This window comes from Lynx canadensis, chromosome F2 (assembly GCF_007474595.2).
Source record: "Lynx canadensis isolate LIC74 chromosome F2, mLynCan4.pri.v2, whole genome shotgun sequence".
NCBI lineage: Eukaryota > Metazoa > Chordata > Mammalia > Carnivora > Felidae > Lynx > Lynx canadensis.
The window spans coordinates 1,880,050-1,896,794 of NC_044320.2; the positions used below are offsets into that span (position 1 = coordinate 1,880,050).

Below are 16,745 nucleotides of genomic sequence, written 5' to 3' on the forward strand. Positions count from 1 at the left end.
GACCCAGACCGTCGGCCTTGGAGGGAGGAGAAAGCCCTCTTTGTTGGCCGCCTCTTGAGCTGGAAAACCATCACAGGGCTGTCCCCTCCACGCCGGCCCCAGCGTCTTGCCAGCAAATCCCTAATCCCCAAATCGGGTCTTTGTGAGGAGAATAAAGGGACACTTTCTGATCCTTGCACGAGATCAGGCGTTCAGGCCATTTCTTGCTGCCCTGTCTCGTCACGAGCCGCTCAGGGAGTGCGGCCCGTACCTGGGGAGGCGTGGGTGGGCCATACCCCGGGAGGCGAGGGCACCTGGGGAGGCGAGGCACGCAGACGCCCTTTGCTCCCAGCTTTCGTGCTGCTTCCGCGGAGCCCCAGACTCCGGGGGAGGTCACGTGGTGCCCCGTGGCACGTCTGTCACGGGCGTGTCTGACTGCTTCCGTTAGTGGGTCTGTAGGGATCCTTGTATAGGAGCACTGTGGTCTTCCAGTGCCTTCTCCGGGGGCAGATGCAGTGAGGGTTCCTGTGTCCTGTCCCCGGCTGCACAGTGAGGGGGCCTCGGGGCAGCTGTCACCTCGGGGGATTGTCGCATGTCCCTGGGAAGCACCAGGCCCTGTGGAGCCTCCCGCTGCTGCTGATCTGGGATGGCCTGGGGGGGCGGGGGTGGGGGGAGGCGGCGCACACGCTCCCATCTGGGGGCGGCACCGTGGCTTCCACGCAGGAACCCGCGTCTGTGTCCCGAAGCCTGCCTGCGCTCACCTCCTTTCCTTGTGTGCCTGCGGACGGCAGTGAGGTTTCCCGTCCTGACCCCGGGGTGGGGTGTCAGCCCCGTGCCGTGGGGGTAGACCCTGGGCTGGGGGATCCGGGGGACTCCCCAGGGCCTTGCCACTTGGGCCAAGGCGCCGGCAGGCAGCAGGGGGGCCCCACAGGGTCGCTCCGCGGGGGGGCGCTGCTGTGTGGCGGGCACCAGGGGGTGTGGGGTCGTCGTCCCGTTCTGCAGATGAGGACGCCGAGGCCCGGAGAGCGTGCCGGCAGGCGCTGGGCCAGACGCCGTGGCTCGGCTGCGTGCCAGCCCCTCCTGGCACCGCTCGCTTCCTCCCGCCCACACCGGGAAGGGGGGCTGGTAATTGCCACCTTGGACCAGTAGTGCTTGTCAGCTGATTTTTTGGGTCTTTTATTTTATGTTCACGTATCCACGTATTTATTTACGTAAAGGCCTCTGCTGACTCTGGGGGAAGGGGCTCTGCCCGTGGCATGTGGACTGGGGGAGGTCGTGGGCTCTGGAAGGAGAGCTGGGTGAGTGCGGGCCTCATGGTGCCCCCCTTGCGCGAGGGTGAGCGCGTCCACCGCACGGGGCGTGGGCGGCACTGGAGAGAGCACCTGTCCCTCCGGGGCTCCTAGCGGTGGTCCCGTGGTCACGAGGGCCTCCCGCAGGCAAGTCGCCCGGGCCGTCTAGCCGTCCCTGTGTTTCCTCGGTGTCGTCGCACATGCACACGTGGCTTTCAGGGTGTCCTGGGCCTGCCCGTGCTGGCGTCGGTGAGAACCGCGCTGAAGCCTTTGTGTCTGTGCACGGAGCTCCTGGCGTCCGTCCGCCGTGTCCCCAGGCCTGACGCAGGGCGGGCGGTCACGGGCCCTGAGCGCGCATGGCACAGGCTGTGTTCTCCCTGCTGCCCAGGCCATCTGAAGGCCGCCTGGCGGGCCGTGGTGGCTGTGGCACGGCCAGCACCCTGCCACGTGGCCGAGTGGCACAGGAGAGCAGGAAGGTGGTCTCGTCATGAAGGGAAAGGAGAGGATAGGCAGGTGGTAGCTTCTGAAGCCTCCTTGCGGGCTGACCACCGCAGAGCGACGTGGAGTCTGGGGAGGGAGGCCCCGAGACGGACGTCCCGCCCTGCATTTCGGCCCCGGCCCGTCGCTGGCACGCACGAGGGGCTCAACAGGAGCTCGGGGCTGGCACTGGGTGACTGGGGGCGGCAGCTGTGTCCTGCTCTCCGTGTCTGGGCAGGAGGAGGAGCCGTGGGGCCGGATGGAGGGCAGGAGGGGAGCTGAGGAGGCCCGGGTGCGGCTTGGGGCGCGGAGTCAGCTGGGGAGGAAGCTGCCCCAGCCGTGGGCTTGGGCTCGCGCCTGCCACCCCTGGGCTGGGTGCGCCACGGAGCCTTCAGCCGGGTTTCACTTGCTGCCTCTTGTGGGTTCCTTGGCCTCTCGGCCCCAGTGTCCTCGTTCGTAAAACGGGCCCATAGTGCTTTGTCTTTTGCAGGTGGTCAGGAGTGTCAGAGACCGCTGGCTCGAAGGAGATTTGACACTGGGGGGCTGGGGGGGACCTGGGGCTGCCGGGTGGCTCCGCCTGTCCTCCAGCCTTCCCGGTTGCCCTTTTGGTTTCTTTCTCTTACACACACACATGCACACACGCGTACCCACACTCACCTCTCTGACACGAAGGAGAGCTTGACTGACCTGGGGGTGGCGGTGGGGGGGGGACCTGGGCTGTGCCGGGCCCAGAATCCTGATGGGGACAGGGCCGAGGCGTGCACATCCTTTGCGTGAAGCCGCAGCTCCGGCGTGGGGCTCATCCCTACCTCCCGCTCTCCTCGCCCCTGTGCGGTGCCCAGGGTGGAGACAGCCCCCCGCAGGCACCCCACCTCCCCCGCTCAGGACCTGACACTCGCCTCACTTGTACTCAGAGTATCCCGTCAGAGAGCAGATGGTTAATGGAAGGGAAAAGCCGCCATTTTACTGGATCCCCAAATTTGGTAAACTAAAGAAATCAGTAAAGAATGAAACCACACGAAAAACCCTCTGGCTTCTCTTCCCCGCGGCCTGGTCACAGCGAAGGGGTTCGCAGGACGACACGCGGTCCCCGGTGGCACGCGCCCCCAGCCGTGTGGGAGCCCACGCCTCGGTTTCCGCAGCTCCTGCTGGGACCCACGGCCGCCTCTGGAACCGGTGGGCGCGTGGCCTCCCGTGAGAAGCTGCGGTTTGTGTTGGTGTGTGAACAGGTTTCACCAGGAGCTGGGGACGCCAGGACTCCTGCGCTCCAGCGGGGTTGTGGGGGTCTGCCGGGGGGCCCCCCGTAGCCGGGCCTGGGACGGCCAGAGGCCGGCACGGCGTGTCCACCGGACCCTGATCGCTGGGGCAGCCCTGTGAGGGCGTCCCCCCCCCAGGCGGCCCGCCAGAGGCCCCGTCGGGGCTGCAGAACCCGGGCCGTGGGGCCTCTCCCCTCCCAGGAGCGCGGGGTGGGGGGGCGCGCGCAGCCCCGGAGGCTCCTGGTGCCCAGAGCCGAGGCTTAGCCCCGACGTGGAGCTGCCGCTGCCGGCCTGGGACAAGGCCGTTTCCTGGGCCGCACCCGGGCTAACCGGCCCGTCTTTGTTGCCAGCAGAGTCCCCGGGCCCCTTTCGCTGAGCTGCCCGACGATGAGAAGATCTTTAACGGGGGTGACGGCATGTGGCAGGGCCAGGAGCGGGCGCTGCTTCCCGAGATCACCGAGGAGGACGAGGAGGCCATCCGGCTGCGCGAGGAGGCCATCCTGCAGATTGAGGTGAGGCCCTGGCCTGGCGAGTGTGCGCGTGTGTGCAAGCGGGGGCGTGACCGTGTGAGTCCCCGCACCGGTGGCCCCTGTCCCTGGACACCGGAGGTGCATCGGGAACGCAGGAGGGCTGCTGGCCCTGCCAGTGGGGGGCTTGAAGCCCTGTGAGCCCCGCCCCCCCCTTCTCCCCTGGGCCTCCCTCTGCTCGTCTGCAGGGGGAGGGGGAGCCTCTTGCAGGGGCTGGGGTTCTGGACAAACGTCCTCTGAAAGCAGCTTTGTCTAGAGAAACAGGGACCTGGGCAAGGTGGCAAACTGAGTCACCAGCTCAGGACCTGTTGCCGCGTCTCCTGTCCCACCCTGAAGGAGGTGGATGCCCCCCTAGAGAGGCGGGGTTCGGCCCCTTACTTCTGGGGTCCCCCCACTGCAGCCGCTGCCTCGGTGAAGCCCCCACCCCCTCACCCTGTCCTGCTCCCCCAAGGGGAAGGTGCACCTGCTCGGGGCCCTGGCAGGAGGCAGCACCGGAGACAGGCAGGCCTCTGCTCTCCCTGAGACACCAGATAAGGACCAAACTCGCACACGCCCACGCCTCTCTGTTGGCAAAGCAGGACCGACTTTCCACCAGAGGCTGACAAGGGGGTCCAAGCATGGTCACCCTTAAAGACATGGGGGGCTGGGGTCTCTAGAGGGGGATCTGCTGTTGTCTCTGGCTCAAGAACTGAGGTCCTGCAGGAAGGGCCCGCAGCCCTGCTGTCACCGTGGGCGGTGAGGGCAGGGGCAGGGGCCAGGCGGGAGGGTGCTGCTCTCCATGATGGGGCCTCATCCTGGTGCCCAGGGAGCTGACCCTGCCGACCGAGTGCATGGCCCGGGGCGTGAGGACAAGGGTGGGGCCAGGAGCCCCTGAGTAGGTCGAGGCCCACCTCTGAGGTGGGCTGTGGGGTTCCTCGTGCCCTGCTGTGGTTCTGTGTGTGGTGAGCATAGGTGGAGGGGTGGGCTTCACCAGGGGTGATGGGCCCCACGTGGAGGCCTGTGCGGGGCAGCCGAGCTGGAGGGGCCTGGGGCTGCGGGCCAACCTGGGGCCTGAATCTAGTCCGTCCTGTCTGTGGGCCTCGGAGCCTGACGGGGGTCAGCGGGGGACTGCACGGACTGTGGCCAGCTGCGTGCTGAGCCTCAGTTCCCTCCTCTGCCCCACGAGGGTGGCGTGGGAGCAGCCAGGGGCTTGCCATGGTGCTCCCAAGGCCGCGTGCCAGTGCACCTGCGACGTCCCCTCTCCCTCCCCCAGTGCTGCAGCTGGTCCCAGTGACAGCTTCTCCGTGTGATGAGTGAGCCAGGGGCAGAGGCCAGGCTGGAGTCCCAGGGACAGACGGGTGTCCCCCGGCCCCCACGGGGCCAGCCTGGAGCCTAGCTGCTCAGGGTGATGGGGGTTGTCTGTCCAGAGCTGGAGAGGACAGCGGACCGTGGTGTGGGCGGGTTGTGGGGAGCAGCCTCAGGAGACACAGGGGTGGCTCACACTTGAGCTGCTGGCAGCTTCCCTGTGGAGCTGAGCGGGCTCTTGCCACCCCCACAACCTGCCCCCCACGGTCTCCCCTTTGCCTCGGTTGCTAGCCTGTTCCTGTCCAGCAGAACAGGGGCCTCACCTGTCAGGGGTCCGGCCCAATCCCCAGGGCCCTCAGCAGCTTGCTCGACAGATGTGTGGAATGAACCCAGCCAAGTGGTCAGCCCCCCCGACCACAGGGGCCACTCCCCCTAGCGATAGAGGCCTGTGTCCTACACCCATGTCTGGGCCGCCCCCTCCAGGCCGGGTAAGGACCCCCGTAAGCAGCCTGTCATCCTCTAGTGGCTCCCACGTGGGAAGTTGCTCCTGTCCGCCAGGGTCGTCAGCTGCTGCCCTTCAGCTTGCTGTCCACGAGGGTCTCTGCCTGCTTGCCCAGCCCTGGACCTGCTTTTTTGGCCAGGTGGCTGTGCAGGGCTGGGAAGGGGGCCTGGAGCCCCACGGACGCAGTGCCATCACCCGTGTCCTTTCCCCGCCGGCCCCACGCAGGGTCCCTGTGCCCAGACCGCTGGCCCAGAAAGCTGTAAGCAGTGTCCCTGTGTCCCTTGCTTTCATCCAGCTCTGCTGCTTCCGCTTCTCCAGCGGAAGTGCTTGGCCCTGGGACGGGGTGGCCCCGCCCCACCCCTCCCGGCTTCAGCCCCACCCCTCCCGGCTTCAGCCCCACCCAGCTCTGCCCTCCCCAGCTCCACCCCGCCCTAGTCTGCCCTGCCCCGCCCAGCTCCGCCCTGCCCCGCCCTGCCCCGCCCCTCCCCTCCCAGCTCCAGCCCCGCCCAGCCCCGCCCTCCCCATCTCCACCCCTCCCTACTCTGCCCTGCCCCGCCCAGCTCCGCCCTGCCCAGCCTCGCCCCGCCCCCTGCCCAGCTCAGCACCACTCAGTTCCCCCCCACTCTGCCTTGCCTAATGCAGCCCCGCCCAGCCGCACTCAGCTCCGCCCTTAGCCCAGCTCGCCCTGCGCTGCCTCGCCCTGACCCATTGTGCCCTTCCAGTGCCATGCCCCTGACGGCCCTGCTCAGTCTGGCTCCTCCCTGCTCACAGATGACCTTAGCACAGCTGTCCCCGGGCTTGGACTCAGCTGTCCTCTGTCCTGACCCCTGGCCTCCTGGGCCTGGACTCTGCGTGCTTTCCCAGCCTGGGCTTCATCCTCCTGCCACCAAGTGCTGGCAGGCCTGTGGCGGGCCCAGGCCTTCCCTGGGCCTCACATCCCCTCCCGTGGGAAGCGCTGGTTGGCTGTCATCAGGCTGCCGGAGTTGTGGAGTATGAGAGCAGGGCTGCCTTGTAGGGCTAGCCTGAGACACCCCTGCCCCAGACACTCTCCCTCACAGTCTGGAGGGCCGGGCTGGTGGCCTCCCCCTTCTGTTCCCCACGGGGAGACTAGGGTTCAGAGGGAGAGCTCTGGGGACACCCACCCACAGAGAGCTGCGTCTGGCTGTGTCAGGAGCCTCACCGCCCCAGGGATGGCCACGCTAGGCCTTCGGGCTCAGATGGCCCTTTCCAGCGAGAGGCGCAGGGCCGGAGCCCTGCACCTGCGAAGGGAGCCGTGCCAGCCCGGGCACCCTGGTCCCAGGCACGTGCTCACAAGTCAGGGCCCTGTCCCCCACTTCCCGATGGGGGAGACCACGCTGCTGGGGCCCATGCGGCCCGGGGCCCTGGCCCCTCCCGGGGGAGGTGAGCAGCGCACTTGCAGGAGCCGGGTCGGCGGGTGGGTCCCTCCCACAGGGAGTGGAGGGGGCTGGGACACGGCCCACTTTCCACGGGGCTAGCTCTTGGCCTCCTTGGGGCTCCTTCTCCTGGCCCCTGATTTGGAGGCGGGTGGTCTCTGGCTTCCGAGCCTCAGGCCCCTTCCTGACGTTGGTCCCAGATGGGCCAGGCCCTAGGTGACCCCAGACCTCCCAGGGCTCCAGGGGGCAGGGTGTCAGGGATGCTCGGGCAGGTGTTGGTGCCTGGCAGCCTCCGGGCCAGCGGCCCTGTCAGTAGAGCAGAGGGAAGGAAGGGAGGGACTGCGCGTCCCAGTGGGAGCTCAGGCTTTAACTGGGCGTGGGCGGGAAGAAGCAGGATCCACGAGCCACACAGTTAAGTCGTGTCTAGGAGCTGCTGCCCCTTCCCACCGTGGGTCGGTGGGTGACGGGCGGTGGAGCGTTCTGTCCCCAGGCCCGCGTGCTGCCCCTTGCCAAAGCTGTGCCAAAGCCAGTGCCGGCGCTGCCGGCCGACCCCTCCTCTCTGGCCGTCCTCTCCTGGGAGTCTGGCCAGCAGGGGTGAGTCCCTACTTCCTGTTCCCACTGACGACGTACCCTCGGCCACCGAGCACATACGGCATGGCCATCGCCAGCCTGGGCAGAGCCAGCTCTCCGAGCCACAACCTCTCCCGTCCCTTCTGGTCTCAGGTCCCCTCTCTGAGCCCATGTCTTGGTCCTGTGGGGCTGTCAGAAATGGGGAACCTCAGACAATGGGCTCTGGGGATCCCTGGGGGCACCGTGGTGACTTCAGGTGGAGCTAAGGGTCAGTAACAGGAAGGCGCCCCTCGAGACCTTGGCTGAGCTCCCTGCCCCGGGAGGTGCCTACCTCCCAGGGGAGCAGAAGGTCGTGTCCGGGACCCTGCGCTGCGGGCCCGCGGGCGAGGCTGCCCCTCACTTCTTCCTCCCGGAAACGAGGCTGCCCCTGGAAGGTGGCTTGCCAGTTGTCCTCACAGCTGCAGCCGGGACCATCCCTGGGCCCTCGTGGCCTGTCACCACCAGAGCAGTGGGCTGCGGCGGAAAGAACAGTCCCTCACTGCAGGCAGCAGGCAGGCCAGAGCCTGGAGGGAGGGTGGAGGCAGGGGAGGCCCCCCCCAGTGGCCAAGGTAGAAGCTTCCTTGTTCCCTTGTGGGGAGGGGCTGGCCGGCCTCGGGCATCTCTTGGTCACAGAGGGGAAATAGAAGTCTGGCCCGGGCTCCCAGCCCCAGCCATGCCACCACCTGGCCACGGGAGCCCCGGGGTCTCTTGCGGAGACTTTAGTTTGCCTGTGAGAGGGGACAGTGACGCCAGTCTCTCCTTGAAAGGGTTAAGGGACCATGAAAGATCTTTGTCAGCCCACGGGTGACAGCGTGCTGCAGAGCTGAGCTGCCCGGCAGGGACGTCACCTGGGCAGGGTCAGCGCCGGCAGGTGTGGCTGGAGCAGCGCCTAGCTGACGGCGGCCCCTCCCCGCCCTCCCTGGGGAGCTCCTCTGAGGCCCCTGCCCCAGGTCGGACCCTCCCTGGCCTGGCGCAGCCTGCTGCCGACTGGGGGGTTCACCCGGGTGCGAGGCTCCGCCGTCACTGAGGTGCTGAGGCCGGCTGAGAGCCTGGGCGCTGATGCGGTAATGGCAGGGTGGGCCTTCCGGGGTGCCGGCGTGTTCCCAGGGAAGGAAGATTCTGCTGTCTCCAGGTGCGGGGGTCTTCCCGGCTTCTTAGCGTGAAGAGTCCGTGGTGCTTTTGTGACTTAGCCTTGGAAGTCATACAGCCTCGCCTCTGCCCTGTTGGTTACGGCACTTCTGGAGGCCTGTGCGGGCCCACCCCTTGGTGGGGGCATGTCAGGGTCCCTTCTTAGGAGAAGCACAGCAGGTATGTCGGGGTGGCCGTCTCTGGGAGGTGCAGCTTCCAGGCCCCCCCAACACACACGCCATTTCGTGGACCACACTTTCCCCGTCCCTGTCCTCCAGCTGTCCTGGCTCTTTCCACACGCTGGCACAGACACTCGAGCAACTTACTCCTTCTACCTTTAGGTCTTGGCTCCAATGTTGGCCGTCTAGAATTCCAGTGTCTCTCTCCTTTGTCTAGCATACTGCTCAGTGCATTATGTTAATATTTATCTCTCTTCGTGAGAACGAAGCCCCATGGAGGCAGGGATCCTTGTCTGTTTAGTCACTGCAGCGGTCCCAGCACCACAAAGGACACACGATGCTCTCTGGGCACTTGATGACTGTTCCTCGAACCAGCAAATAGACCAGTGGAAGGACGAGGGATGGATGGATGAGAGACGGATGGTAGGTGGACAGATAAGCGGATGGATGGATGGGTGGATGGATGGTGTGTAGGTGGATGGATGGGGGGGTGGATGGATGAATGTGTCTTAAGTGTTGGGACTCCACAGCAGATCTGTGACTTAATGAGAGGGCTCTGTTGCCTTTATTTATATGCATCATTTTAGCAGCCCCCACAAAAGCTCTGTGAGAGTGAGCACTCCCGTGTTCCACTTTTATCGGAGACGGAGCGGAGGCTTAGAGAAGCCGCGTCACTTGGCCTGGCCATGCAGCTCGTGTGTGGCAGAGCAGGGATTCGAGCCCAAGATGCCTGACTCAGGAGCGGGGCTGTGCAGCCGGCTGGCTGCAGTGTCTGACCCCTGCCTCTCAGCCTCTCTCCCAGATGGGAAGGATGCAGGCGGTCGCCGAGGGGGCGCGGGGCCCAGGAGCCGGGAGTGGAAGGAGCCAGCCCCTGAGCCCCAGCCCTGCCCTGCCCACGGCCACGTAATCCTGGTTGAGGCTGGCTCTTCCTGTCCGGAGGGAGGGCAGTGCCTCGTCTCCCAGGGTCGGGGGAGGTCGAATGAGATGGGCGCGTGCCCCTAGCCACCGCCAGCGTGGGGCAGGCTTGCCGGGCTCGGGCCCGGCTGACCGCACCGGAGCCCTCGTCGTCTGTCCGCTCCCAGCCTGGGCAGCCCCCCCGGGCCGGACGGCCGTGTCTGCGCGGGGCTCCCCCCCCAAGCCCACCTCACCTGCTCTCACCTGTGAGGACTGGTGCTCCCTGCCCCCTCCGGAGCCGTGTGCACCTGACCCAGCACAGCAGCTGGTCTGTTGCCATGGCTGCCTGGCAGGCCTGGGAGGGAGGAGGCTGGGGAGGAGGCAGAGCCACGGGGCCCAGCTACCCTCCCTGAAGGTGGCATTGTGCAGCCAGAAGGCGGGGGGTGGGGAGGGGGTGACGTGGCTGATACCTATAAATATGGGAATAAATTAGTAAAGTCTGGCTGTTCCGTTAACTGGAACAGTCGTGTTCATAGGCGGATGGTTGCCAAGATTCTGATTATAAGAAGAGATCGCGTAATAGAAAAAGCGCAGTGGTATTTTCTTTCCTTTCCTTCTTGAAAGTGAAGGAACGCACAGGTGTGCGCACGCACGCACACACACACGCACGCTTATCGAGGTTTCATCATGTCCCGTGCAAGGTTGTTATTACGTGGTGCCAGCAAAAGGACAGAAAAAAGATTCCATGAGAGCTTTTAATGAGCCCTGGTTTTAGAAGCAATCAGGAAAATAATGGCATGATTTAAACATTTACTGAGTTAAGGTGTTTTGAGTCTCTCCGTCACCCACTCTCCCGCTTTCTGGTGCCCACGCCAGGCGCACGGCTCCCAGCGCCCGCCGCCCTCGCGCACCACAGCCGCTGCCGCTTGACGTCCCTGGTGGGCGCTGTCCCTGGGTGGCTCTGGGGGCTTCCGGGCCCCCAGCGGAAGCTCACCTTCGGGCCCGTGGGCAGCCTGGCCCCGAGCTGTGCCCGTGCGTGGCTCCCACCCCGGCTCCTGGTGGGATCTACGTCTCAGGGGTGCCCCTGGGCCTGCCTGGGAGTTGGGCCCGCCTGCCCTCGGCGTCCTCCACCGGGAGCTGAGTGAGGCCTGCCTGCCGGGGTCCCGGGCGCCCGGGACAGGGCCTGGGGGGACACTTGTCAGTGTCAGTTGCCTTTGCCCAGATGTTCCCTTTCTGCGTGCTGCCTTCTGCTGCTGGGGTGCCCGTCTGCACCTCCTCCCGTGGCCCCTCCCTGTCCCGGCACATCGGGGGCTCTGTCCCCGGAGCCTGCCTAGTCCTCATGACCCATGAGGGATCCTCTCGTGTCTGGTGGAGGGGTGGGTGAGGTGTCTGGGTTAGGGGGTGTCCAGGCCCGGGCAGCAGACACACTGAGCTCAGAGTCTGTTCCTAAGCCTTTTGTCCTGACAGGCCAGGGGGATGATGAGCATTCAGCACAGGGTGGGAACAAGGGCTCTGCGTCTGGCCTGGTCCTGGGTGAACAGGGGGTGTCCTTGAGTCTGTCCCATGTGGCGAACGGGTCTAAGTCACACGGGGAAGGGATTCTCTGCTTAGGGCATTTTCCAGAACACAAAAGGGATGGGATGGGGAGGGGGCGGTTCTTAGTGTCACTGTTTCCGGGAGCCCAGCCTGAGCTGCCGTTCAGGACGGATGACGTTCTGTTTATGTGTTGCTGAATGACGGAGAGCATCGTGTGTTACGGGTCTGGGGGGTGGAGCAGGGCCTCAGGACGGTCTGCTGGGACGAGGGCCAGCCTTGGTCCTGCAGAGTCGGCTGAGCCATCCGCTCCGGGGCAGGTGAGGGTCAGGGGTCTGAGCGTTGGGCGTTTTGAAAAGAGGGAGGCCCATGGGGCGCCTGGGTGGCGCAGTCGGTTAAGCGTCCGACTTCAGCCAGGTCACGATCTCGCGGTCCGTGAGTTCGAGCCCCGCGTCGGGCTCTGGGCTGATGGCTCGGAGCCCGGAGCCTGCTTCCGATTCTGCGTCTCCCTCTCTCTCTGCCCCTCCCCCGTTCATGCTCTGTCTCTCTCTGTCCCAAAAATAAATAAAAAACGTTGAAAAAAAAAAAATTTGAAAAGAGGGAGGCCCAGAATAAAGAAGGGTGTGTGTGTGACAGGTGACCTTGACCGCCAAGGGGCCTGTGAGTGGGAACCTCCCAGGCGCGCAGCTCTGAGTTGCAGGTGCCCTTGACCCGTGGTCCAGCGTGGGTCACCCCGCGTAAGGTCCCCTCCTCCATCCTGCTGCCGCCCCGGGCACTGAGGGCACCGAGGGCACCCGGAACCCCCGCTCGTGCCAGCAGACCACGCCGTCTCTGCTCCGGGTTGCCGGTCCACTGGGCCAGTCGGGAGCAGCCAGCAGGCCCAGGTGGCAGTCCACCCGGCTCCGTCTGTCCCTCGATCAGGGCCCCACGTGCGGGCCCGGCAGGTGTTACGCTGTGGTTGGGGGCGAGGGCACGGACCCGGATGGGCACCCCCGGCCTGAGCTGCCGGGCCGTGGATGGCTCTGGCGGTGTGCTGAGGGCTCCCCGCCGCAGGAACCCCCTGCCTGGGACGAGTCGGGCCCCGGCAGGGAAGGTGTGTGAGGCCGGCCGTCAGCCTCGGCACCGGTGTGTCTGCAGGTGGGAAGACGGCCTCGGCCGCTGCGTCTGTAAGGGAGGTCTCCCCCGAAGCCCAGAACGTGAGCCAGATGGGGCCTCTGTGCTCCGTCTGGGCCTGTCCCAGCCTGTTGGGGTCAGTGCCGTGCTAGTGGCCGTACGGTGGCCACCTCTACCCTGGCAGGCCCCGAGGGGGGCCCCGGGCTCGTGTCCCCTGCTCAACGACGCCCCTCTTTGCCCTGTCCTTTGCCGAGGCTGTGTCCCTGTGGGCCGGACAGGGCCGCGGGCAGCACCACGCCAGCCGTGGCCCTCAGTGGCCCCTGCCCGTGGGAAGCAACGCCGGACGTGCCCATTCATCCCACCCGTGCAAGCGGCCGCGCCACACGACCTCCCTGTGTCACTCCAGCGGTGCCGTCTGGGTGGGCGGTAACCTGGGTCAGGTGATTTGCTGCTCACCATTTATCAGCCACATGCCCTTGGGAGAGTCCCTTAACCTGTGGGTGACTTGGTTTCCCTGCCTGACCTGTCTGCAAAGTGGGAGTACCAGAAGGCGTGCTTACACACAATAAGGGGGGACTGAGTTAGCGTAGAAAGGCCCCCAAGAGTCGAGTCCAAGTGCATCCAGGGCCAGCCTCGTGTGAGAGAGGCCTCAGTGGCAAGGTCAGGGTTGGGTGTGGCTGGTCTGTGCCCAGCCTCTGACAGGGTTGGGGCGGAAGCTGGGGAATCTGGGCAGCAGGCAGTCTGACTGAGGCCCCGCTGGGCCTGCAGCCTTTATCTTGTGACCTTGACGTCTCCACGTGAGGGTGGAGCCTAGGTTGGGTGTCCCCCCCCCCCCCCCCCACCGGTGGCCTCACTCAGGGGAGGCTGTGGTGACCGAGATCCCAGAAATGGGCCCAGGCCCAGGGCTGCCCAGCACCCACTCACCTGCTGCAGTCCCCGGGGCTGAGGCCCACAAGCTCCACACTGATGGCCACCCTCCCGGCCACGGGCCGCTTCCACAGGGTGGCCATCTGCCTGCACCACGGTTAAGCCTGTAACTGAAGTGTAGTCGGTAGCACACGTGGGTTTGAGATCATGCTAATTGCTTCGTTTCCGAGAACACTCCTAAAAAGAAAATGAATTTCCCCGTAATATTTTGCAGTGACCCCTGTGGAAATCGATCTGAGTTCCAGAATGAGCTGTAGAGTGGGTGGGCCTGGGGTAGGGTTCTCACCGCCCCCTCCCCGCCCCTCTCACTGGCCTGGAGGAGCCTTCCCTGACTGGGGCTCATCCCTGGCCACAAGCCAGGCACTGAAGGAGGAAGCTTTGGTTTGGATCACACGATAGGTGAGGAAACCTGGCCCCGAGGTGAACGGTCTTGCCCAGGGCGACCTGGCTGGCCAGTGGAAGAGCTGGTCCCTGCAGGGTGGCATTCAGAAAAAGGGTGGCCTTGGAGCCAGTGGGCCCCGGTGCCAGTACCAGCCCTCCCCCCGTCTGAGAGGCCCCGGAGGTCACGTTGCCTCTTGAGCGCCCAACGTCTACTGTCAGTTGGGCGTTTTGACCTGGCCTCAGGATGGTGTGTGACATGCCCCCAGCACGTGGCCTGTGAACGGTGTGGCCGTGTCCCTCACAGGCATCACTGCTAGCTCCCTGGCAAGTGGAGTTAAGCAGTTGGGCAGCATGGAGGAGTGAGGTGCCCCAGACCCCCCTGGGCCAAATTTCTAGTCCTTGCCCTGTTCACCAGCTTCACGAAGCCACCCAGTCTTTCCATGGCAGTGGGACTGCCATCCATCCACCGTCCACTCTGTGTCATCCACCCACCTACCGTCTCCATCCGTCTCTCCATCATCCGTCCATCCATCCATCCGTCCATCCATCCATCCATCCGCTCTCTGTTCATCTGCCTACCATCTATCCACCCATCCATCTAGCCATTCATCTGCCCACGTCTACCCACCTATCCATCCATCCACCATCTATCCATCATCCACCCACCACCCGCTCATCCATCCACCCATCGTTTACTCATCCACCTGTCCACCGTCTACCGACTCATCTGTTCATCCACCCGTCCACTGTCCATCCGTCCACCTGCCTCTCCCTCCACCCACCCACCCATCCACCGTCTCCTCATCTCCTCATCCACTGTTCATGCATCCACCCTCTGTCCATCCATTATTCATCCACCATCCAGTCATACATCTGTCTATCCATCCATCAACCCATCCTGCTTCTTCAGGACTTATTGAGTGGCACCCGTGTGCTGCCTTATGCCAGGTGCTGGCTGTACAGAGAGGGAAAGGTATCCTTCTATCAAGGAGCCCCAAAGCAAGTGTGGGGAACAAGGTGTCTCCAGGACTGATGGGCCTGTAGGAGGTGCGGGCAGTGTTGGTGACACTGCTCTGCACTTGACTGCAGCTCTCTGAGGGCCAACCCTGGGTCCTCTGTACCCAGTGAGGGAGCTTACAGCCCTGGGATTCTCAGAGAGCTTGGGGTTTGGCCTTGGAGTCAGGAAACAGTATTCAGATCCCAGCCCTGTCTCTGACTTGGTTGGGAGGGGGGACCCTAGGCTCTCTTGGCTTTCACCTAGCACCCCCTGATGGCTGTGCCCTTGACCACTGCACCTAACACCCGCCTTCTTGTTTCCACAGAGTGACTTGTTGGATGTAAATCAGATTATCAAGGACTTGGCCTCCATGGTGTCAGAGCAAGGAGATGCCATTGGTGGGTATCTGAGCCACCTGCCCCACAGCCCCTTGCCCTTTCCCCCAGGTGTGGGCAGGGCTGCCTCCTGGATGAATGAGACCCAGGGCAGTTCCAGGGGTCTGAGTATCTGCTGCCCTCCTTCTCCATGTCCCCAGGTCTCCCCAGCCCCTCAGGAAGGCTGGGGTCAGGGAGCCTCGTGCGAGAGGGTGGCCCATCCATTCTGCTCATTGAAGAGCCCGGGCCTTTCTCTCACCCAGGGACCCCTCCCCCTGGGTGAGGACAAACTGTCCTTGGGTGGGGGAGGGGTCGAGGCTGCAGCAGGTGCCTCGGCAGAGAGCACTGGACGTGTGGCGCCCAGAGTCACCTTGGAGGGGCCGCTTCTTGGGAAATGGGTGCGGTGGGGGCAGGGCCGTGCCGGGAGTAGGCTGATGTCCCTGCTGTTCCTGTGTGCCCTCCACATGAGGACCTCAGCCCCCCTCAGCCTGGCCTCTGCACCCCACGTGGCTACGTGGGCCCTCCTACTGTTCGCGTGCCTGGGCACCCTGAGTGTGTGGGGTAGGCCACAGCCACTGGCCGGTATAGGCAGCCCCCCGCCAGCCTCTGCACCCCCGTTCCAAGATTCTGGCATCCAGCCCGGCCGTCCCCCTGGCCATGCTGCACCCCCAGGGGAGGGTGGGGCCGCCTCCCTCCTGGGGCTGCTGTCCGGCAGGCTTCCCCTTCCCTCCTTCTCAGAGCCTTGGGCTGCAGGCAGGGGTTTGCTCGACAGCTGGACAGCGGGCGGCGGCTCCAGCGTGCCCTCGAGGCGCTCTCTCCCCAGGCCCCTGCCTGGGCCCGCGCCCCCCACCCCTCGCCCCCATTGGCCTCAGCACAGCTGCTGCAGCTGGTTCCACCTCTGGCTGGCTGTCTCTGGGCATGCAGAGTGCGTGTCCACTCCAGATGGATACCCGCGTGTCACCCAGATGGTCACTCAGTCCCCGTGACGGGCTGATCGGGAGGGGCCGTCTCCAGGCGGGGAAGGGGAGAGGGACAGGCAAGGGCTGACCTGTGGCAGCTGTGGTCCGGGCCTGGGGGCCGGAGTAGCTGGGACTTCGGCATCCCGCCGCGTGCTGACGTGGGTGATCCCACCATGATGGATGACGGGCAGGGGCCCGTGTGCGCTCCTGTGGACGCAGCGCACGCCTGGGGTTGTGAGCCGGGCGGCGCTCTGCCGTTGCCGGCCCGCCTGCTCCTTCAGCCTCTGGTGCCTTTCCAGGGTCCAGCAGCGGCAGGGCCACCTGCCGGCAGAGCTCCAGCCCCGAGCCAGCCGTGGCGCCCCTGCGGCCGGGCCCTCACTCCCGCACCAAGACGCGCAAGCCCAACTTCAGCCCCCAGGAGACGGAGGTGCTGGTGCAGAGGGTGGCCCGCCACTACCCGCTACTGTTCGGGGCGCTGCGGGGCACGCCCTCCCGGAAGCACCGAGTGTGGAGCAAGATCCTGCAGGCCGTGAACGCTCTGGGCTACTGCCGGAGGGACCTGGGCGACCTCAAGCACAAGTGGAGGGACCTGCGAGGGGCGGTGCGCAAGAAGCTGGCCGAGCGCCCGCGGGCCCCCGGCCTCGTCCTCACCCCTGTCGAGCGCATGGTGGCCGAGACCTTCTCGGCCCCAGCCCCCCTGGGCGAGGGCCAGGCTGCCGAGCCCCTGCCAAGTAAGTGGCCCCCCCCCCCCCAATGTGCCCGGGCTTCTGGGGAGTAGGACGCTCGGGGGAGGGCTGCGGGCCCCGTGGGTGTGACCACCACCCACGTGGGGCCTTTCTGCCTCCAGATGGGAAACTGAGCCTCAGGTCGGGGAGAGGCCGGCCCACGTGGGGAGCAAAGGAGCTGGGGCTCAAAGTCAGGCTCATCCTGGCCCCAAGCTGGG

General features: G+C 65.5%; 1 protein-coding gene across 1 annotated transcript in view; it reads left to right on the plus strand.

Annotated features, from left to right (window-relative positions):
* TSNARE1 (t-SNARE domain containing 1) overlaps nt 1–16,745 on the plus strand; it is a 162,479-nt gene that overhangs the window by 79,470 nt on the left and 66,264 nt on the right. The window contains 3 exon segments of the mRNA XM_032591902.1: nt 3,355–3,513; nt 14,795–14,867; nt 16,102–16,533. Coding sequence (XP_032447793.1) covers nt 3,355–3,513; nt 14,795–14,867; nt 16,102–16,533 — 664 coding nt within the window.